Source organism: Chamaea fasciata, unplaced genomic scaffold (assembly GCF_029207755.1).
Source record: "Chamaea fasciata isolate MVZ Bird 193981 ecotype frontalis unplaced genomic scaffold, bChaFas1.0.hap1 SCAF_7, whole genome shotgun sequence".
NCBI lineage: Eukaryota > Metazoa > Chordata > Aves > Passeriformes > Sylviidae > Chamaea > Chamaea fasciata.
The window spans coordinates 18249513-18272532 of record NW_027094092.1 but is presented as its reverse complement, the minus strand read 5'-3'; the positions used below and the strand labels follow the sequence as shown (position 1 = coordinate 18272532).

General features: G+C 48.5%; 1 protein-coding gene and 1 long non-coding RNA gene across 5 annotated transcripts; both read right to left on the bottom strand.

The window, feature by feature from the left end:
• Positions 1-319: 319 nt before the first annotated feature.
• LOC136291733 (uncharacterized) lies at positions 320-1352 on the bottom strand. Its single transcript, XR_010721681.1, has 2 exons — positions 1162-1352; positions 320-1064 (listed from the first exon to the last, which is right to left on the bottom strand). It is a non-coding gene; the product is annotated as an uncharacterized lncRNA (long non-coding RNA).
• Positions 1353-8095: 6743 nt separating this feature from the next.
• On the bottom strand, positions 8096-21071 carry RNH1 (ribonuclease/angiogenin inhibitor 1). Of its 4 annotated transcripts, none has more exons than XM_066187808.1 (10): positions 21011-21071; positions 17419-17524; positions 15610-15780; positions 13518-13688; positions 12748-12918; positions 11803-11973; positions 11142-11312; positions 10039-10209; positions 9097-9267; positions 8096-8880 (listed from the first exon to the last, which is right to left on the bottom strand). In XM_066187808.1, exons 2-10 carry the CDS (start codon positions 17502-17504, stop codon positions 8793-8795), a joined length of 1371 nt encoding a protein of 456 aa, XP_066043905.1. In that variant the 5' UTR covers positions 17505-17524; positions 21011-21071; the 3' UTR covers positions 8096-8792. The 4 variants fall into 4 exon arrangements, with proteins under 4 accessions (XP_066043905.1, XP_066043908.1, XP_066043907.1 ...); XM_066187811.1 differs by lacking the exon at positions 21011-21071 and adding an exon at positions 19045-19232; XM_066187810.1 differs by lacking the exon at positions 21011-21071 and adding an exon at positions 19022-19099.
• Between the last annotated feature and the right edge of the window lie 1949 nt (positions 21072-23020).

Below are 23020 nucleotides of genomic sequence, written 5' to 3'. Positions count from 1 at the left end.
CAGCCATTGCTGGCTGCTCCTGCAAGGAGTAAACATGCCAAAGACCAGAAAAAGATGATGACCCCAGGAAAGCCATCAATTCTTGGATGGTCACACCCCTAGCTAACACCTGGAGAACTGAGAGCTTGCACCAGCTCTGCAGTACCAGCTTGCCTTTATCCTGTTGGTGGTGCAACTTCAGATTTTTAGGCGACCCCCTTCCCTCTACGTCCGGCTGAGCTCCTGGGCACCATGGCACAATGTGGAAAGGGGTTAAAAGTGTAAAGCCTTTAGTTTCATGCACTTTCTTTCTGCCAGCCCATGGTGTGGGCAGATCATGTGCAGGGAATAGTTGGTTGAAAAATAAAACACAGATTTTGGGGAGATCAGTTCCCCCCCACTACTTCAATAATGCAGCTCTCAAAAATAAAATGCCCAAGAAATTGGTAGGGCACCTGTTTGAAAGCTAAAGAGTTTTGGGGGTTCTGGGCTTTCTGACCCCTCTGCTGATGGCAATTTTGGGGTCTTATTCATGTTGCAAAGGGCCAGCCTCTCATCTGGCTGTACCATGAGGCCTGGTGACTGCCTCACTCTGTTCCTCAGAGGGGTAAGAGAAGGAGTCATCTCCAGAAGCCACTACACATTTCTTCTCTGGGCAAGGCACCCTTCTTTATGGCTGCTGAGCTCACAGCCTGTCTCATTTCCCACTTCAGGGTGCTCTTCTCTATCTTAGCATCCTGCAGGGAACAGAGCGATCCCAAAGACTGATCTGCTGCAGCTCTTCACCACCCATTTTTACCCTCATGAACCACACACTGGAGTCTGGGGATGTGGGACCAGACCTTCCTCAGCAGCTGGACCCAGATGGGAAGGAAGGAAGGCAGGAAGGAAGGGCGGGCTGGTTCTGGTAGTAGGGCAGGAATTCTGAATTCATGCTGCTGAGGTCCTTGGTCCTGTTGAAGGATGAGATGGAGTATGGCTTGTTCAGCTCAGTTTGTAACAACTCCACCTGAGGAAAATGAAGACGAGGAAAAGAGAAGTATGGAGTTTTTATGGTCTGGACATGTTGAACTTCTCTCCTGTTCCTACAGTGGTAGAAAAGAAGGTATGTTTAGACCTGGTGTCTTTGTAGTAGAGCCAGGGGGCTCATGAGGGGTTGTGTAATACAGCCAGGACCCTGACCTAACATGAGCCTCTAGTCCTGGTTCAGGCAGTGGGAAGAAAGAGCTGGAAAGAGCATGGCCTTGCTCAGGAGCTGTGTTGGCTCAGGCTGGACAGTGAATGAAATGCACAGCCCAGCCTGTGCTGCAAGAGGGAGAGCAAGCATAGCCTACTTCCCTCACCCCTGACCATGCAGGACAGGCTCTTTCAGATTTTAATCCCCCTCTTGCCATGCTTTTCTTTCTGTCCTTGTCTCTTAATCAGAGAGGAGCAGCTGCAACCCTCTAATAGCCTCTAATAGTTTGTTCATAGCAGCTGTTGGTGGTATTTCGGTGCTGCCTCTTCTCTCCTGTTGCTGAGCTGGCTATTTCCCCTCTGCAGAGCTGCCTGCCTGGGCTTTCTCCTCCCCAGTGAGCCATGGACAGTGGCAGGAAGGTCACTGGGAACTTGAAGAATTAATTTTACTGGAAACCACATCCAGTAACCGAGACATGGGCTGGAATGGGAAAAGAAACTGGATCCGTTTGGGCATACGGGAAGAAAAAAGTGCAGGAAAGGTTTGCAGTTGCTTTTTTCAGTGAAAATTTAAGAGATGGATCAAGGAGAAGGAGGTAAATTAAAACTATTGATCAGGTCAGAGGAGAGATTTTGCAACAGTTTCCCCAGGAATTCGCCTGCCAGTGTTTTCAAAAACTTCTCTTAGTCTCGTACTTCAAAAGCTCTGAAGCTCCCCTTGATGCACAAGGAAGCAAACCAAGGTCCCTGTCCCACACTGTGATACCTCTCCACCACGTTTTGCTTGCATCCCAGAGAGCTCATCTCCCCACTTCCCTGTTGTGCATCTCTGTGACTGGTCTAGTCCTGGTGCACACATGGGAAGAGCTTCTGTTGGAGTGAAAAAACAAGATTTTCTATTAATTGGACATAAATGGAAGTGCAATGTTGCAAGTAAAATATCTTGTGTTGTGTTTTGCTCCATTCTCTTCTAGGTTATTCTATTCTACTCTGCATCTCTAGTATTCTTGGACTCTGTTTCACATGTAGTGCACACCTGGGAAGAGCTTCTGCTGGAGTGAAAGAGGAATATTTTCTAATACTATGACATAAATGGAACGTAGGAAGGGCTTCTATTTGAGGGAGAGAGCAGGATTTGATATTACTGAGATAGAAATGGAAGTGAAATGTTGTGTAGAAAATATACTGTCTTAGATTCCTCTCTTTTGAGTATGAATTCCAAAAAAGGCCTGCCACTTGGCTGTGTGCCAAATAAGATGGGAACCATTGGGTTGTAATAAGGCAGTTTAGTAAAGCAAAAAAAAAAGGGAAACAAAAGTTTTCTCATTCATAAGCAAAGGAGAACATTAATCTTTAATTCCTGTCACTGAGGATGCTCTGTAAGGCAAACACTGTAGAATAACAAATGTCCCCCCCTCCCTTAACTTTTATATCTGAGCTGATATCATATAGTATAGAATATCTTTTGGTTGCTTTGTGTCAGCTGGCTTGGATGTGCCCTCTTCCAGGCCCTTCATGGGAGAGAAGGAATGTCACAGGGACAGCGCTGCTCAGCACTAGCCAAAATTCAGGTGTTTATCAACACTCTCCCAGGTCCCATAGCCTCTTTCATTTTCTGGTAACTCATATGGTGGTGCTTCTCGGGCACAGGTCACCTTCTCAGGCACTGTTCCAAAATCTCTGCCTTCTGGCCAATTCATAATCTCTTCTAGGATTCCTAGGAAACAGGGTTTTCCCATTCGGGCTCCTTGTGTAATCAGTGCTACTCACTTACTCCATCTAGTGCTGGTTATGTGATGTGTTGAGGGGATGCTTCCTGGGAACATCCAGTGTAGGACAGGCAATTGTGGTGCCAAAAGGAGATGCCTCTGTCCCAGCAACTCCTGAGGTGGCTTGAACTCCCTCAGAGGCTGCTAATTTCTCTTTTTCAGTGGGAGTATAGTGGGCTTCTGGTCCTCGATAACTCCAGCTCCAAAACCTTAAAGGCTGACCTTGGGTTTCTCCTGAGGTCCTTTGCCAGAGGCTCCAGGTGAGCCTCTGCTCCCCAGCTGCAGTGTGGGGTGTATTTTGCACATCTCCATCTCCGCAGCAGATACTCTGGTTCTGAACAAACTCTTTAACTCACTGTCATTCACCAAAGAGAAATCACTCAGTAAGGTGGGAGCCAATCTTGGTGAACCTGGCTCAGAACAGGGCATACATCGGGAAGGAACAAGATGGAGAGGCTGCTGCTTTATTAACTCCAGCAAAACTCTAGAGGGCTGGTGTTTTGGATATCTGCTTGGAAAATCCAGCTGTTGGAGTCACAATGAGAGCTGCTCTGTACCTGCTCCCTTGCAGGTCGTGAGAGAGGCCCAGCGGGCACCAGGCAGGACATGAAGGAAAAGGCTGAGCTCTTCAGGGGCTTGGAGGAGTGTAATTCTAACCCCATGCTGAACTTGGTGACACCAATCCATATTGACTTGTGAAGTTCTTCCAGCACCGCAAGCCCTTCATGGGCAGAGTATAAATGAATGGGCCATGAGTATGTGCTTTTCACCTGCTTTTGCTGTGCAGTTGTTTTAAATCTACTTTCTCTATCCAAAGCAGTAGGATTTTTTTTTTTTTTGGACAAACATATCCTGTAGCAGCTTGATGCCAGCAGTGAATACTCTTTGCACACAATTCTGGAGCTGGATCCATAGTCTCACATGTGCTAAAGCCATCCCAGACCCTTTCAGTTCTACCAGGCGTAAAATCCAGGAACCCAGAGAGGCTTGAAACACTTAGCAGCAACGAGTCATCTGAAAAGCAGGAGTGGTTCTCTCTTTCAGAAGATGGTGCTAAATTACATGATGATTACAGGGCCAAGAACTCTGGAGGGAGGTGAGAAAGGATGTAGGACACCATCCTCCAGTGCTTTCCTTCCTCTCTCATCTGGTTTTCACTCCTTATTCCACTCGGGCTTTGATGAAATTTCCTGAGAAGTCTCGGATCGGTCTCATTTTCTCTCTCCATCCTTGGAAGCTCTGCTTGCTTTCTCTCAAGTGATCCAAATCCAGTCAGATTTCCTCCCTAGAGCATTCATTAGGTGACTCTAACCCATGTCGGTGGGATTACAGCTATCTTTGATCCTGCTGTAGTTAGGAGACAGGGCTGCATGCCATGTAGAGTGTCTAATTTAGATTTGCTTTGCATCCTGTGGCACAGAGTAGGGAATGGACCCCCTGGGAGCTTGATGTGCAGAAAGCAACAAGTCCCCACTCGAGTCAAGGATGAACAAAACAGTCTTCTTTTCCCTCTTTGTGGGAAGTGCCATGGAGCAAACTCTTTGGTGCTTTATATTCTGGTTATCTCTGAGTGCAGCCTCATGCCTTGGTGTGCAGTTGTGGCACGTGAGGGATGAGCTGACACCTCTAACCTGGCTACAAGGAGCTGGTTCAGCTGAACTGCACCCAGAAGTCATGGAGGCAGGCAGCACGTCCCAGACAATCCCAATATGGCCTGCAGAGCACTTCTGTACCCAGGAGCGAAGAGGTGCTTTAATCATCCGCCAAGAATAACCGGGGTCTGAACTAGGTGTTTCTGTGAAGGGTAGACAAGGCAGAAGCAACACAGAGGGAATGTAAATAAGTTGGGGTGGGCAGTGCTAGGTCTGTGCCCTGTCCTGATGGCACGGGGCTGATCCTGGCATGTGATAATCACCAGGAGGAAACCGGGAGCAGCAGAGGATTTGCATGAGCTGCATGTAGGGTGCCTGTGCAAGTGACGACTGTCTGGTACTTTTTTTCCCTCTGTGGATATTGTGAGCTGCCGTGCACTAGCCTGAGGGCAGCACAGCCTGGCTTGGGACTTTTCCTGAGTGTTTGCTCTGGAACACCTTCAAGGGCTTGAGCAAGTGCCAACCATTCACCTCTCCCACTGCATACCTGCCTCTAATTGCAAACCAGATAGGCTCTGACATGGTGTTGGCCAATTAAAGTTTCCATCCCTCCCAGCCACATGGTCCTGCATCCCACGTGCCACCGATTTGCCCTCTAGCTTGGAAAGGCTTATCATCTGTGCAGTCCAGCACAGTTTCTTCCTCCTGGGGGGCCAGGGGCTGCATTTCCTCTCATAGTGGATGCAGCTGGCTGTAGCTGAGAGAGGCAAGACTAACCTCACATATTCATCAACCTGGCAATTTGCAAGTCCTTGCCAAGCTGGGAGTGCACTGGACTGGCTGGTGTTTATGGTGTGAGTGCCAGAGGAGTGGGCATCACTCAATTAGAAGGGGGCTGTGATGCTGTGCCCCAGGAGCAGAAATGTCCATGGTTCATTTGCAGCTGTGATGAGGGGAATGGGTAAAATAGATCAAAATTCTTCTTACCTTGTGGGGAGAGGGACTTTCCTGCCTAGTGGTTTATTTGGGGTTTTTTCCCATGTTTTTTCCCCTTTAGTAAAAGATGAAATAGAGGTGTGGTGGAGGAAGGGGCAACTGATGAAATCGGCACACAGAAAGGAAGAAATATAATGTAAATGATAATTGATAATCACAATGATCTGTGCAAAAGATGAATTCGGGCAAGAAGTAAGTCTCTGTTAGACTGTTTTACTAGAGGTTTGGGAGTGACTCAGACGGCAAGCACTGTTTTTAAAGCAGGGAGCTGGGTGTGGTTAACTCAGTGGGCTTGATTTCCCCTTTCAGATTCAACTGGAGCACTGTAATTGCTGGTAGCATCACTATTACTTGAAGCTGGTGCCTGGGGCCTTGTTGTGCTGAGATCCTTTCCAAAAAGCCCAGGCACCAAGACAGCAGTCAGGGATACCAGGGCAGCCATGACTTGATATTCCAAAACAAGTAGGAGGTTCGGTTGGGATATAAACTGTGAGGACAGTAATATTTGTTTAACTGCTTCTGGCAATGTTAACTGGAACACTGTGAGCTCCCACCTCAAGATCATATTCTGTGATGAATAAAAAATTAGATATATTGTAGAATCTGAAACTACTAGCAGGAGCCTGAACAACCTGAAACCACTGTTGCTGTTACTGAGGTCCAAAATACAGACCTGTTTTCTCTGAATTGAAGACCTCTGGGGCACGTCTTTTAAAGTTCTAGTATTTGTTTAAAGTGCAAGTCATATTTGTATTTCTTAATCTTCTATTTTGGCTGCATAAATTTGTCCTTAAGTTTCATTATATGAGGTGAAACTCAGTCCTTGGTGGTACAAAGTCAGTACTTGCAAACCACTGTATCAAGGGGGTCCAAGCATTTTGCCCTGAGAACCAGGATGTGAGTGCAATGTCCCGGGAACTGCTGAGTTCTCCAGCTGTGATCTTGGTATGAGTAAGGCATTGCCTGCCAGTCTTCTACCTAGTCCACATGAAAGATTTGTGACTCAGTTCCTGACTACTTTAGCTTAAAATGCTGCCTACCCACACATCTAAAATGGAGAAGCAAATTCCTGTGTCTTTCAGCTCTTCCAGGTTCACGGTTGTGTCAAGGTTTGTCAGGGAAGTGAGCTGGATCAACAAAGAGATGAATAAAAACAAATGAGGTTTTAGGAATAGAAATCCTTGCTTGAGTCTTGTTCATGAGTACAAGTGTCTCTTGCTACAGTGGCTTGCTCCTGGATCCTGGGATTTCTACCTGCATTTTAGAGCCAAGCACAGGACTTGATGTTGTTCTAAAGCACAGCACAGGCTCTGATTGCACAGACTCATCCCCATCCTGGGGGAACTGTAGAGCTCTGTCAGGCTGGCCTGGCCTCAGATGCCCTGAGCTCATGAGGAGGCAAAATATGGCTCTTGTGGTTTTCCTTGCTGTGGCTGGCAGCTGGACACGTGGCATTTACTGCAGAGACTTTTCCAAATTCTGTGTGCATTCTTGGAGGAAATGCAGAGCCACTCCGGGATCAAAGGCAGGCATGGACTTCGCCCCTGGTGGTAGGAGGCTGAATGCCCCCAGTGGGGCCATGGTGGCTGACCCTTCCCAATGCTCATCTGCCTCTGAGGGAGGAAGAGGAGGCATTTTCCAGGCATTGCAGTTGCAGTATGAGAGCACAGTGCCCCGGCCCCCATGTAGCTAGGATGGGGAAAATCCACTTCTAATATTATTTGCTCTGTCTTTTAGAGGGCTGTTCTTACACCTTCCCAGATGCGTGATTTTTCTGGTTCTCCCTACACATCCCTTTACTCTCTGGAGCCCTGTCTTCTCCCCCAGCATGAACTTAATCTGGGCATCTGTGCACACCAAATCCAGGAGAGACCAAGAACTGACAAGCCTGTTTTATGAGCCCCTTAGAATGAGATAGTTTTTATTGATGGAGGAGCAATCAAAGCAAAAAGGCGTGGGTTTTTAGCTTCTTGGGCAGCTATGAGAGACATGCCTTGAGGAAAAAAAAACCAAGTCCTATCCTTCACACCTGCCTGAAGATACAACTAAGCTATTTCTCATGCACTGTTTTAGGTTTGTGAAGGCCACCGTAGAAAACTGCTTAGGTCAAATCTTCTAGGACAAAGAAAAGCCAGTTATGGCCTCTATGGGATGAATGTGAGCAGCAAAAAGCAAAGCCTGGAGAACATCTTTGTCTTGGTTGCCACACAGAATTTGCCAGTGAAGGAAACACCAAGTGACCACTCCAGGAAGACACACTGGGGAATGGGATTTTTTTGGCATTCATCCTGCATGGTCAGCCAAGGACGATGCCAGGCTTGCCTTCTATATTTTTAAAGCTATATTCATTCTTTTGTAGTTTAGGTGTGCAGCAGCTGCATTTGCTGTTGGAACAAGGGTTTGTTACAACTCTGGGCATGAAACCCGTGTCCCCTGAAAACTGAAATGTCTTCTAGGCTTGTTCTTTACCTAAAGCCTTGACTAAGATCTTCTCCTGGCACGTTTCAGATAGGGACTTACCAAAAACAAACAAGTAAAGCAAGGTGTTAGTAGTATTGCAGTTCAGAAATAACTGGATTGGTCTTAAAGGAGAAATATACAGATATATTTTATTTTTATAAGTAGAAAAATTAAGTATAAAGTTCCTGTAGAACTACTCTTTGCCAGATCAAACATATCAATCATTTAATCATTTCCCATACTAGCAGAAATGCACGCAGCATCTTTTGTTTGTAGGAAAATCACTTTTCAAAGGACATGAATTTTGACATTACACAGCTGAACAGCTGCTCATTTTTTTTTTCTCCAGTGCCTTGGCCACCACTGCTTTTCCAAGAACTCTTTTAGGGAAAGACAGGGAAGAGCTCAGTTTTAGATTAAAAACATTTAGGTTTTTTTGAGAGCCTTCCCCAGAGACCTATCAAAAGCACCACCCAGTAACAATACAGTGGGTAGTTCTCTTGCCTTGGGAAAGGAGCTCTGTTTAAAGCCCAGCTAATTTGTTAGAAGGGATTATAGGATTAAAGAGCTCCTAAAGGCTAGAGACCCACTTCTACAAGACAGTAATTGTTTATTTCAAGGACAGTGATGCTGCAGCTTTCAGAGTTAGTACATCCAGAGACACAGAGAAGCTCGATCAGTTCCCCAGACACCCACTCAGGGAATCCACAAATGGTTTTGGTACAAGAAAATTCCCTATTAAGTTAATTAATTTTACTTATGAAAAGTTCAGATGAAGAAGAGGACATTGTTTTGATGTTGTTCTGCAGGCAGTCACCACTCATGAAATGATCTTCACTTCAGGCTTGGACTCTTCCAAGGCTCTCAGTTCATCATCCACTTCAGAGCTCCACAAAACGTCATACAAACTACACCAAAACAAAAAGGCAAGTGAGACTTAGGGAGCATCCTCCTGTTAAGGGAAGAGAAAGTTGCACAACTGGCCAGTATGGGAAGGTTATATGCCAAGAAAGGCCCCATCTAGCTTTGAGAGCAGCCAGAAATTGGCTTTACAGCCCAAGACCCCCTTACTCCCTCACCAGCACCAGCCTCCCACCCCTGCCAGGGCTACCACCATCTCTCACATTAACTGATGCACGTTGCAGCTGGGATTCCTCAACGCTTCACAGATCTTCCTGATGCCTTCATCATCCAGAGGGTTGTAGCTCAGGTCCAGCTCGGTAAGGCACTGCTTGGTGGTCATGACAGTGGCAAGGGTGGCACAGCAGCCTGCTGTCAGGTCACAGTTACCCAGCCTGCAGGGAGAGGAGGAAGAGGCCAGCCCAGTGAGCCCTGGCTCCAGGAAACACTCCCCACCCCCAGGCAGCAGGTGTGGACATCCCCAGCATGGACAAGAGATCCCTGCAAAGATGGCATCTCCGAGACATCAGCAGGGGCTGGCCTGTGGTCTTGCCACAGAGACAGCTGCCCTCGTGGGGACTGCTGAACACCTCCAAGGCCTCCCTAAAGTGTAACAGTGTGTGGCTGTGGGCCTAGAAGGAACCCATTGAAATTATTCCCAACTTCACCATCATGCATCATCTTCTCTTGTTACTATACTGAGACTTGCCAGCACTTCTCTAAAGAGGGCAACTGAGGCCTCTCAGTTGATGACCAAGTAGCTTTAAGTGGTCAAAAGACTTATCTTTGGACAGACTTGCAAGTCTTACTGATGTCTCCCATGACCTCTCTGCTCCACTCACTCACTGTGAATTTAGGCATCAGAGCACAGCTCTGGCTTCTAACAGCATGGAGAGAACAAGCACAGGGCCCTGAGCATCACACAGCCCAGAGCTCGGCCTAGCTGGGACGGGAACAGGCTCATGGGAAAGGCAGATCCCACCCCAGGGCTGGAGGTGATGCTCCAGCTGGCTGCCTGCTCCTTCTAGTGAGGCTGGACCAGCATTTGTGCTGGCACCTATAAGGACTATGGAAGTAGAAGACAAAGTAGAAGACAAAGAAGACAAAAAGACAAACTCTTCAGACAGCAAGAGACAGACAAGATGACTTCTGAGAGTGCACCTTACCATAGGGACTGGATGTTGCAGTTGGGGTGCATTAGCCCTTCACACAGGAGCTCCACCCCTGCATCTCCCAGCTTGTTCTCGCCTATGTGCAGTACTTTCAGGTGCTTGTTGGTGCTGAGAGCAGAGCCGACAGCCTTGCAGCAAGCAGTGGTGAGCCCACACTCTCTAAGCCTGCAAGGAAAAAGTGACATGAGATCTAGGTGGGACACCTGAAGACTAGCAGGCACTGTTCACTTCTTTACATTTTCTTAACAGGACCTCAGACAGTGGGACCAAAGGAATCAGAGGTTTCCTGCAATCACCGTACTCCTTACAACGCCTGTCTGCTCAGTACTTTCTAGGCAGCACCTCTGCCACTCTTTATGTGGGATGTCTGCCTTGGAACATGCACCTAGGAAAGGCACCTGCCCAAAAAGCACAGGAACAAAGAAGGATGAAGTGCGCTGCTCTAACAGTCACTGTTGGCTCCACTGTGCACTCCTGAGGCACCCCATTGACTTCCAGGCGACCAAGGCAGGGGAAGAACCCAGCTGGGGGCAGGAGTTAAATCTGCAATGTAGAAAAACTCAAGTTCTAAATGAATGAACAAATTTCCTCTCCCAGCCACCAGACCATCCTAGCCTAAAAGGTGACACAGTCAACAGGACAGGATGCTGAGAAATGTTTAATGTCACTAGAGCTTTCTTTTGTCTCATCAGTGAGAGAGTTTAGCTCCAGTGGAGAACCTGAGATATCTAATCAGAGCACTCACTTTGCTATTCCATCTGGCCTTTCAAACTTCAAGTCTCTTAACTGCCATTTGTTGCATGATAAAAAAATTAGAAATTCTGCAAGTGATGCTTGGTCTTTATAACAGGCTAACTGTGATGGGGCACATCTTCAAAGTGTCTACGAGTTTAGAAATCCAAATCCTTTTAAAGTCTCTAAGTCTAGAAAAGCCCTTTTTAGCTCTATAAATCCTTTCAGTCACACAACCAGCAGGAGCAGCTTATGGAACCATCGCAACTGAGGATCTGTCTGGGTGGGCATTACTTCACTTACGTCTTTCTTCAGTGAGGCCTCCAAAGAAGGCCGTGGGTATGTGAAACTTGACAGCAGCTCACCATAGCTCCTGAAGTTTAGATTTGGGATCCTTGAGTGCCTGACACAGCATTTCCATCCCTGAGTCTCTCAGGTTATTGTCTATCAGACTGATCTCTGTGAGGGTCTCCTTTGTAGTGATGAGTCTGGAGAGATCTTTACAGCCAGCACTTGTGAGATCACAGTCCCATAACCTGCAGGGCAGAACAAAATGCTATTTTCTCCCAAGAATGACTTAGATTAGAAAACAGAGTCCTGTTTTAGTATTCTGAATTTCTGGTTACATTGTCTCATTTTCTTGTATCCTTTCATACACCATACCACATGGCTTCCTCCTTTCCTTACTTTCCACTTGCTGCACCAAAAGCTCTGCTTATAACACACAAAAAAGAAACAGAAATATGCAATTCTAGTAGAGAGATAACTTAACTGGAAGCCAAGACAATACCATCATAAATGCCATTTGCCCTCTCCCCAGAATCTGATCCAAGCAATTTCAGTGTGGCCCTACTTGATCATGGTGTTCTCCACCCAGTTTTTGGGAATTAACTGATTTGCAGCTGAGACACCTTTTTGACTGTAAAAGGTAAATGAGAAACTTTCCACTTAGGAGCAAACCAGCAGCACAACCTAAACAGCTCAGAGGCTGCAGAAGGGATGTAAGAAACCTCTGCCCACCCTTACCACAGCTTCTGGATTTTGCAGCTAGGATGCATCATTCCCTGGCACAGCAGAGCCAGACCGGAGTCCCCGATCTTGTTGTCCCCCACAGAAAGATCCATCAGAGATGACTTGTTCCTGAGAACAGCACTAATCTCCATACAGCTATCACTGGTTATGCCACAGTTCTCCAGGCTGCAGGAAAAAAACACAATTGGACTTGCTGCTCCAGACCCCACTTTGTTAGATACACCCCAATAGCCCAGTTCAGACTGAGAAGGGTCAATGGGCTGGTTCCTTGCTGCAAACCACTGCAGCTCAGCCAGGCACTGCTACATCCTGCAAGGTTCAGAGAAGAAACAGGTGCCCAAGATGGGATTCTGGGTGAGGCAACACACTGCTCCTGCATTTCATGAGGCTGCAGGACACTTTGATCCAGCCATTCATATGCATTAATGCAAGGATCATTCTTGCCAAACTTCCCCTTTTAACCAGTTATCCTTTTTAAGAGGAACTTTTGGCAGCATCACCCAGAGACTCCCTGCTGAGCCAACCCCTGCTGAACCTCAAGGGCAAGATCGTGCCTTTTCCCAGAAAGCCCTTCATGGGCTTTACCCCAGAAATGAGGCCAAACTCAGCACCTTTATTCTGTAGCAAAAAAGAACTCTGAATAAATATACTCAGCGGGCTGGTAATTCCAGTTCAGGAACTAGAGCCACTGAGGGTGATTGTTCCTCTGCTCTGAGACACAGGTGAGCAGTCTTCCTTAGTAAATGGTAGTTTGACCTGGAGCGCCAAAAACTCCAAAACTGAAAGCCCCAGACATTTGTGTGCAGTTTCCAGTTACACAAATCTGAGCCAGCAAAAAATCTGACCTACATTTCAAACATTCCTGACAACAATTTTTCCTGTCCTATGGATGGTACGACTAGCAGCAGCACTAGTTGCAATTAGAGATGACCAGCTTACTGTAGTAGCTCTAGGTTGCAGCTTGCCTCCATCAGGCCCTGGCACAGCTGCTTTACAGCTGTATCCCCCAGCGTGTTGTTGCTCAGGCTGAGCTCCTTCAGGGTGGGCTTGCTTTGCAGAGCAGCATTGAGAGCTTCTACAATATCAGCTGTGAGTTCACAATATTCCAGCCTGCAAAAAGAAAAGAAGTCCAGGCAGAAAGACAACACTCCTCTCACATCCTGTTACCACAAGAATCAGCTGGGCCTGGTGTGTGTTAGCCAGAGCAGCAAACATGCCAATATGAGTTGAGATCAGGCAATGCATAAAACCAGAGATAACTGTAATAGTTTTTAACAGCATCTCTCTGCTCATTTCAAGAAGCATTAATTCTTAAACTAGATCCCAGGGGACTCTAACAAGACAAATTTTTACACTAGGCCTCCATGAAACCAGTGTACAGGCAGCTTGGAGCACAGGGCTGAGCCCCGCACTGCAACACCATCACAAGCCTCAACTCTGGGCCTGCCCGGAGGGGGCTGGGGGCTGCAAATACACCCAGGCCCTGCTCAGTCATGAAACAAGGACCAAGGGCAGCAGAATCTGATGTTTCCTGGGCATCTGAGAGGTCCTGCATTTACAGCCACCACTGCCAGGAGGGCTAAACAAAGCCTATGGGAACAGGCACCTGACACCAGGCATGAATAAGCACAACAATTTCAGGTAAAACAAGAACAAATCCAATGGCAACAAAACTCCGGCTTGTCACCAAAAAAGCAGTTACTACTTACTGCAGTTTCTGCAGCTTACAGCTGGGGTTCATTATCCCTTGGCACAGCACCTTCACTCCAGCAGTTCCCAGTCTGTTATCCCCGACATGCAGCTCTGTCAGGGATGGCTGGGCACTGAGGACAGAGCGCAGGGTCTCACAGCTGGCACTTGTCAGATTGCAGTTTTGCAGCCTGCAGGAGAGAGGCAACAGGGGTGAGCGAAATGCACTCCGAGAATTACAGAGGTTCTTAGAGAGGTTTATCTATGAGGTTGGAGCTTGGAAAGGACACCACAGCTCTGATGGGGCATAACCATCTAGGAAGTGGTTTGTCCAGGTTAGTACCATTATTTGACAGGTGTGCCATAATATTTTATCAATTACACCTGTGCCACAAGCAATAGCTCGCAGGCTTCCTTCAGTGCAATCACTCATACAGCACCTCCAGCAGAATAAGGACTCACTCTATAGGGAGCCCCACAACTGGCTTATAGAAGTGGTTTAATATCAGGAGGCTGACCACAGAGATTAAGCAAAGGCATTTTACGATTTCTTGCCCCCTCTAGAAATGTGACCCAGAGTAGGTAGAAGTTAAAATCTCATCCAACTATGGATATAATTTAGTTTAATGGTATAGCACAAGAAGGATCTACGAAGTTGATCTTTCAGCACTCAGGCTTGGAGAAGTAGCATAAGAACTGTGCTAGTACTGCTCTGGGGTGTTTATAGTTATTGGATAAGACCTTGGAGCAATGGAGAGGTGTTGTGCGGGGAGGTTTGACTTGGGTTTGGTTGCTCTTTCATTTCCTCTTATTCGTCTTATTTATTCCTCTTTATATTCCCCTTCCTTTTTATTTGGTTTCTCTTTTATTTAAGGCACCTTACCAGAGCCCCAAAAATGGACAATTTTATTTCTATAGAACTGAAAAACCCTAATCCAGGCTGTTACTTGAACATGTGAAGAAGTCTGAAGCCTAGGGCAAACTCTCTGAAAAATTACTTAAGTCTTCCAGTACAGAGTACCACAGTTACTTCTTGAAGGCCCATCAGAAAACTGCAGTTTCAACAGCTTCACAGTCAGCTTTCTTTCTATTTGCTTAAGTCCTCATTGTAGGGGGCATAGGGACTTTAATGTTTGATCTAAAAGGGAAATGATTTTTACAAGGTAGTATCCTGAGGATCCCAGATTCCCCTCAGGAGCTGGAGGACTCCTGCACCCTGCAGAAGAGATGCTGGACAGAGGAGGTATCTGTTTGAGGCCTTCTGAGGAGCAGAGGCAGCAGCCACTGGCTCTGACTAAAGCTCCTGCAGCAGGGCTGCTGAGGGAAGCCCACTAATGCTATAATGTGGTGGGGTGCCTCTATAAAATGCCTCTCAGAGCCAGGGAACTCTCCAGTTTGCTGCATTCCGAGGATCGCCGAATGACAATGGATCCTGGGCTGGTAACCCCACCCCACGAGGCTCAACCTCAAAGGCATCTGATGTGACTTCTTCACTGAGTTTGGGGGGAATTTTCCACAGGTGAGCACCTTGTACATACTCCTTTAGGTTTATGTGCTTGTGAGTGGGAATATGCTATAGCAAATGGACTGTGACTGTTGCTGTCCCAGATTATTAAGATTATTAGAATAATAAGTACTTTAGATATGTAAGTTAGGCCTGTGAGTTACTGTTGCATTATAGCAAATTCTGTAAGAACCTCTGTTAAATTGTTTAACCCAAGTTATTAATAACTGCTCTTAAGTTTAAGTGCTGTTAAAATCTTTGGGCCTAAAGTGTTGGTCCAGACCAGGACACAGTTTAGCAAAGATTCTGAACCTTCGAATTCAAAAGGATTGTCTTCTTTATTCACCCTTTCCTGTCCTGACCCTTCCCCCTTCTCCCAGCCTCCATGCAGATAATCCTTTGGTTCACATTGGTTATTGACTTTAGATTTTTGTTTGCTTTTTCTCTGTGTGCTTTAACCATCTGGTAAGCAGTAGAGTGAACCTTGTCAACAAACTGTTGTGCTTTCACTTTTATATTAAACCTGCCTTTGCCAGTGATTCTTTAAGAGACCTCAAAACAGTCACTTGTGACAGCACGATAGAGCAAGACAATCAGTGGGGCTTTACCATAACTTCTGTAGGCTACAGCTTGGTGTCAGCAACCCTTTACACAGGTATTCAACACCTTTATCTCCCAGCTCATTGTTGTTCAGCTTCAGCTCTGTGAGGGATGGATTTGTATTGATGATGGAAGAGAGATCCTCGCAGTTACTGCTGGAGAGATTGCAATCATCCAACCTGAAAGAGAAGGAGAGGAGGAGCACTTTAGTCCTCAGAGTTGCTCTGCTCTCCCTGGCTGGAGCACTGCTCACAAAAGCAGAGTGGGCAATGCTCCTGCAGTTCCTGGGATGCCTCCGTAAGTATGTGCAGGACCTGCTGGGTGTTGCATGGCCCAAAGTGTGCTCTGGGCTGCACCGCAGGATGGGCTGGATAGCAGCTTCCCAAGCCTTGCTCCTCCTCTGTGCTGCACAGAAGATGGTGCAAGTCATCCCCCTACAGCTGGAGGAAACACCTTAATTAAAACAGTGACAAACCACCTGCCAGTTTACAGGCTGTCAGACTGGTTCTGCACTGAGACAGCCCAGCTGGATCTGCAGCCAGCCCCAGAGACTCATCAGCAGTTGGTGTCTTGCAGGTGAGTCATGCTGGTTTTCACCATCTCCCTCCAGCAGCAATCTCAGCACACAAACCCTGAGTCTGCAGCTTGGCAGCAGCTTCTCGCACTGGACATCAGCATTCTTCTAGGTGCTGCTAAACTGAGGGGGATGAATTGAATTGAAAGGAGAGCCAAGGAAAGGATCAGAAACACAGGACAGCAGAGAGGTATAGAGAGAGGCAGAAGACACAGATCAAAAGGAAGGTGTCATGAAGAACCACACAGCCCCAGGCACAGGCACAGGCACAGCCAGGAGTGCCAAAAGTTGCCTGGTCATTTCTCCTTAGACAACAGTATGAAAAGTGAGGCTCTATGAGGGTTCTCCTTCCCTCCCCCAGCAAGAAGACATGACTTCCAATGGGATCATGTTCAACACTGATGGAACAATCCCTGCAGCAGTCACCCTCATGCATTGCCTCTGGAGCAGCCCAGCCTCTGCCCAGGAGACAACCATCCCCTGCCTTCTGCCACCCAAGGCAGGCCTTGGGAAGTCAAGGCCAGCCCATGAAGCTTTGCCTGCAAAAGGCTCCTTTGCAAGACAAAAGAAAGTTGCCCTCACCAGGTCCAATGCCCTCTGAGGCACTGCTGGCATGAAGTGGCCCATCCTCTCCAGCCCCAGCAGGATGATGCCATCCCATGAAGTGTGAATTCCCAGCCAGCAGAGGGGGAAGATTGCAGTAGCAACTCTTCTGGGCCCTGTCCTACACCTTACACCCCAGGAGATGGTTCTCTCACACTGTTTGTTCAACAAACAAGGCTGGCACTTCTGAAGGTCAAGTGAAGATTAAAAGCTGATGGCACACAGCTTGTACCTGACTACTGAAGCCAAAATCACTTGACACCATCAAGCCTGCAAAGCAAAGTGTGCAACCTAATAAGCACAGAGAGATATCTTCCCCCTCTTGAGAGACAAAGGCAGAATAACCAAAATGGTGGTTGAATATTTAAATCACATTACCTAGCTGAATCCTACGGCACACCAAGAAACAGGGCAACATTACTTCATACCAAAGGACATTTATCTGTAGTTGAAAAAGATTTGCAAGAGGGTGGGGATTTATTCCCCCCTTTAAGTTAACTTTCTGGATAAAAATAGGTAGACTCATTCCTGTTGCTGTGCAATTTCTAGGTCCCGGGTCAAATAGTTCTGAAGATGAAAAGCACAGGAGACAAAGGCAACAGTTCTTACTCAAAAGAGATGATACACAACTAGTTGCTACCTGATGCTTTTGCAGGATTTCATTGTGGTCAGAAGTTCAGCCCATCTAGATGGGCTCATCTCTTCACACTGGATGTCAAGATCCATTCTGTCAGTTGAGATAAGACCTAAAAATTAAAACAAAATAAAACCACCTGTTTTTAAAACTGACCGAGAAGCAACAATGTTCTTCAATCTCTCCAGCTCTCAGCCATGACCCATACTGTGCAAAGGGGACAGATTATAATTTTCCAAAACCTGCAAACACCAGTATAAGGCCAGGAGAGTTGGAATGGTTTTGTCTGGGACTTGGGAAGGCCTTCCTCTGAGAGGAAAAAAGCACAGGAATCCTGAAGAGATATGGCAAAAGCCTGTTATCTGAAGGCTGCTTGTGTGAGAATAAAACGTTCCCCTTCCACCTCCGAGGGAGCTTAACCAGAAGGAGCTTTATAGGGGCACTGGTGCTACTCACTATTACACTGCTGAGCCACACAGACACCAAGTTCCACCAGCGTGGCACCCATGACCCATTGTGGAACCTCAAGCTGTACTTAAAATTGGGGTATTTTTGAGATAATTTGGGTGAATGAGGAAGATGAGCATGAAAACTAGCTGGGCTCAGATTAAAAATCCTGCTGGACATGTGTCTGTATGTGAAAAGTGGAACTTGTGAGGATGGGAGAAGTATTCCTCCACAATTCCATATCCAAGGTTGGAAAGATCGCTCTGGTTGGGCAAATTCAAGTACAGAGAAGCTGGTAAGCCAAATTTTTGTTCTGTTTTGTTTTTGTTTTGTTCTGCAGTCAAACTGCATTTCTGAAGTGATGTAAACACAGCACTGTGTAGAACGGCTCCAGATAAACATGAACAAAAACATGCCAAGGGTAGTAGCTGAGCTCTAGGTTTAGTCTACAAGGGACGGGCTTAAAGGCAGCGCTGTAGTAGGTGACAAAACGCAGCCGTGGTCTCCTGCTTTGACCAGTATGACTCAGACTACAGAGTATTTGTAAAAGAATTAATCCCTGAGCTATCCCATCGGAATGCGAGCTGCAGTCACCACCGCCTTCCCTCATCCCAGTCCCCTCCTGCGGCCGCAACATCGCGGGGACCCCAAACCCGCTCTTGACAGAGGCCACCTCGGTCCCGGCGCTGCCGTCGGGCCGCGCCCACAACAACCCCGGCGCCCACGTGGGGAGGGGCCGCGCCCGAGCGAGGGGCGGCGCTCGGGAACCGCGGCGAGAGCGGGACACGGCGCCAGCGGGATCGTGAGCTCAGACGTGCTCGGCCTCTGCCCTTCCCAACGCGAGCGCTGCCGGGAATCCCGGCCCACGGCCTCCGTGGGATGGCACCACAGCCCCACGTGTAGCGAGGTGACGGGGATCGGAGCCAGCGGCGACACGCGAGGGGACAGTGGCAGCCGGACTGTCACAGTCGTCCCCGCGTCGCTCGGGCGTTCTCCCGTTCTCCCCCCCGCCCCGAGTTCTGCACCTTCCTGCGACCGAGGGGGGATCCCGTTCGGGATCTCGGGCAGCGGCCCGGTCCTGTCCCGGGGCACCGCCGCCACCGCTGCCGCCCCTGCCCGCTCCCCCCCGCCCCGGTGCTCACCGCCCCGCCGCCTTGCGCACCACCGCCCCGCCGCCTTGCGCACCGCCTCCCGCACCGCAGCCAGCAATTTTCCGTCTCGGGCTTTCTTCCTTCCCTACTCCCTCCGCCCCGGCCCGGCCCGGCTCCCCAGCTCCTACCGCCGCGCCGCCACCGCGCAGCTGCCGCTGGCTCCGGCCCGGCTCCGCCTCGAATCGCGACGGGGAGGAGCGGGATCTGTCCCTCCTCCCCTTTCCCCCTTTCTTCCCTCTTTTTCTCTCCCTTTTTTCCCCCCTCTTTTCCCCCTGTCCCTTTTTTCCTGCCCTCTCTGACAACGCCCTTTCCCCTCTCTTTCCCATTTTTTGTCTTTCCCTTTCTTAATTTTTCCTGACTTCTCCCTGCTTCCCTCTCCCCCTTTTCTGACCTTCTTTCCCCCTTTTCCCCTCCACTCTCCTTTTTCTGTTTCCTTGATATCTCCTTCCTTCCTTTTTCCTCGCTTCCTTCTGTTTTCTTTTTCCCTTTTCACTTTCTACTCTTCTCTCTTTCATGTGCTTTCCCCTTCCCTCTTTCTTCCTCTTTTTCCTTCTCTTTCCCTTCCTTCCTTCCTTCCTTCCTTCCTTCCTTCCTTCCTTCCTTCCTTCCTTCCTTCCTTCCTTCCTTCCTTCCTTCCTTCCTTCCTTCCTTCCTTCCTTCCTTCCTTCCTTCCTTCCCTCCCTCCCTCCCTCCCTCCTTCCCTCCTTCCCTCCTTCCTCCTCTTTTCTTTTCCTCTTTCTCCCTTCTTTCACCATTCTCTTCTGTTCCTTTTTCTGCCTTCCTTTTTTCTGCTATCTCTCCTCTTACTCTGTCTTCCCTCTTTTTCATCTTCTCACCAGCTTCTCTATTTTTGTCCTCTTTTCCTCCTTTTCCTTGTATTCCTATCTCCAGTTGCCCTTTTTTCCCTATCCACCCTAACCTCCCTGCTGCTCTCCCCCCCTGAGCAGGAGCCCTGGGATACACAGGAAACAAGACAGGAGAAGGAGAAATCCCTGTAATGAGATGCACAAAGGGTGGGGGTGTCAAACATAAAATGAGGTAGCGTCCCAACCGGCTGGAAGGGCAACCTCTGCTGTGTGCTGGGACCTGGAGCAAGATGGGAATGCATGCAGGTCACCCTGGGCAGAGGCACCATGGCAAGGTCTCGGCCAGGAGAGACAGGACTTCCCAGGGAGCTCGGAACTAGGAATTGTTTGAACTGGAAACAACAAAAATATCCTCAGTGGCCTCCCTGACTTCCAGCTTCCAGATAACTGTACACGGGGGCCAGCTCGGAGGGCCTGGGATGTCCTTGCTCCCCATCCCTGTCACCAGCCCTATCCACGACGAGTATCTGTCCCTCATTCTCTCGTTTCTGTGTCGCTCATTAGCGCAGCACGCTGAGCAGAGAGCTGCACCTCGCTGGCACAAAGGCCTCTCTCCGAGCTCTCTGGAACGGAGCTGTGACAGCAGTGGAGGATGGGCGCCTCGGGCTTGTGCAGCTGCCAGGCCTGCTGCCCTCCCTGGCTCTCCCCGTGCCACTGCCCCACCCGAGCCCGGTGACCAGTGCCTGTCCCGCACATCCGTCCCGAGGCGGGGCGGGGGTGGCAGCGCTTGGTCAGGGCTGGAAAGCATTCGTCATCCCTTGGCTCGCTTCCTCCTCCGCCGGCCGGCTACTCCCTGTCTCCCTCCCTATTGTTTCCCGGTAGTTTTAGCCCCGTAAAAAGCTCGTTCAGGTTTTCACAAGACAGAACAAAGAAAGGTTCTGAAGTGCCGAGAGGCACTAGGCAACACCCTGACTTGCCTTCCTCCCTCCAACCCCAAAATCTCAGCATCTCCCCCATTTTTTTCTTCCTACAAACACCCTCTTCCCATAACCCTGGCTCGCACAACAGATCAACTAAGCACAACCAGCTGTTCCCTACAAAGTACGGCTTTAAAATGGTTCCGTACTCCTCCCCGGAAAGCAGGAGGGAAAGTTTCGGGAGTTTCAGAGCCTGGTTTTGCCGCTGATTCCCTACCTTGCTGTTGTCGGTGCTGTGTGGAGTGAGTGGGGCAGAGCTGGCGCCTTCCTGCTGCCGTTACCACGCAACCTCTGCTGTCGTACACACGATGCCTGCTAGAGGGAGGGAAACACTTTTGGGCTCTGGCGGCTTTTTTCCTCCCCGTGGCAGCTCTTCAGGGCCTTGCGGAGCAAGCACTGTGCACACAATTGTGTCTGGCTTGTGACGAAGCAAGTTTTGCAAAAGGCCCCTGATGATCACAGAGGCAGCTTTAACTTCTTGCACCAGATCATGTGGCCACTTGCCGTAGCCCTGAGCAAGGGAGTAGTTGCCACTAAAGGATCCATCCGAAAATTAGGCCACCATAGTGTTAGTGTGGATAGAGATGATGGAGTTTGTGTTGTTTCTCCATTCTCCAGGCAAGCCTGTCCTGCCAGGCCTAGGAGTGACACTGAGCACATTACTGCTTACCTGTCACCTCATCTGGGGGTTCTGCATCCCACCTCCCAGCAGGGGATCGGGCACAGGCACCCCCTGCTTCTGCACAAGCTGAATGCTCACATTGTTTGGAAGGGTTCCTTGGGCATAGCCCCGGTCCTGTCTCCCTAAAACTGTCCCTCAGCAGTGAGCATGGACCTCACTCCTATACCTCCTCCTCCCAAATTCCCACTGGCTTTCCCCCTCCTCAAGGAAAACCCTGCCATCACTCAAGCTGCATTGCACTACAGTTGTGGGTTGAAGTAACCTACTTTCTTCCCCCATTCTCAATGGTGTGAAGATGAATTAATGTTTCAATAGCCTGCAAATGATCCAGTAGAGAAAGGACAGATCTGTTTTTCCCTCCCGTGGCTGCAGATGCTGACAGAGATGATGGTGGAACGATGGCCTGGGAAACAGAGCCTTTGTTGAGCCACAGGAGAAACAATAAAGGCTTTCCCTCTGGCTGCTTTTATTAGCCTTCTCCTGGAGAAGATGGGAACCAATCACCAGGAGAGCTCAATGAGCTAAAACCCACCTTCCTCAGTGCCTAGAGGTGAGCTGAACACCAGAGAATTCACCTCTTCTCCATTTCCTCTCAGGAAAACAGAGTCATCCACACAGAGTTTGCTAGAACAGTCCTTGTGTTTCTAGGTCTGACCTGAAACCTGCTGAAGCACAGGCAAGAGCTTGGGGATGGCCTGAGCTCCTGGCTTTGGTGCTTATTAGGATGCTGGCAGTGGAGGGGATGCTGTGGCTGGTGAAGGATGTCTCTGCCCTTCTTGCTTGGCACGAGGCTTTCAGGAAGACCACTAGTGTTCGGAAGAAAGTTAATGCTGGCTGATCCCCCAGTCAACCAGGCAATTTGTATGTCTGTCATTCAGCCCAACAGCAAAGGTGTCATTTCCTATCCAGCCACTGTTCTCTGCTCTTGGTTCCCGCTTTGCTGCACCTATCAGGAGTCTCTAAAGGACAAAGTCTAGTATTTGTTAGAGGTTTCAGAGAGGTTTATGTCACGTGGACCTTCTGTAGCCCTCCTGCCCTGGGCAAAGCACTCAGTACACTCTGGTCTGTGTCGGTGAAATATTAGATTTACAGGCCAAAGAGCCATGCCAAAAGGTTATGTGCTTCTCTCTCCCTGCCAACACTTTGCCTGCCCTCACTGTGGGGACAACAAAAGACATCTCTGGAAAAATCTATTGCGTTTCCCCAGCAAGCAGGGCCAGGCCATCCTGCTCATCCAGATACACACGGATCCAGAGGAAATGATACAAAATGGGGCTGAGAAAGCCAACAGCAAACACCAGTGAGAAACAACTGTGTCTGTCTTGTCATGGAAACAGTGGAAGACTCCTGACATGGAAGGCATGTCCATTTGGCTATTTGTACACACTCAGGCTGATTCCTTGAAGATTCCTTGAGGAGTCTGGCAGTGACATCTGCCCTGTGTTCCCTTCTTTATCACAGTTTCCCATTATCCTTTCTGAGTTCATTCAAATTATCTCCTTTTTTTCTTAGATCCTCTCCCTCTTTTGGTCTTTGTAACAAGGA

Coding starts and splice junctions, on each gene's coding strand:
- RNH1 (XM_066187808.1), bottom strand. CDS start 17,504: ATGGATCTTGACATCCAGTGTGAAGAGATGAGCCCATCTAGATGGGCT. Junction 15,781..17,418: donor AAATCCTGCAAAAGCATCAG/GTAGCAACTAGT, acceptor CTTCTCTTTCAG/GTTGGATGATTGCAATCTCT. Junction 9,268..10,038: donor TGCAACATCCAGTCCCTATG/GTAAGGTGCACT, acceptor CTCTCCCTGCAG/GCTGGGTAACTGTGACCTGA.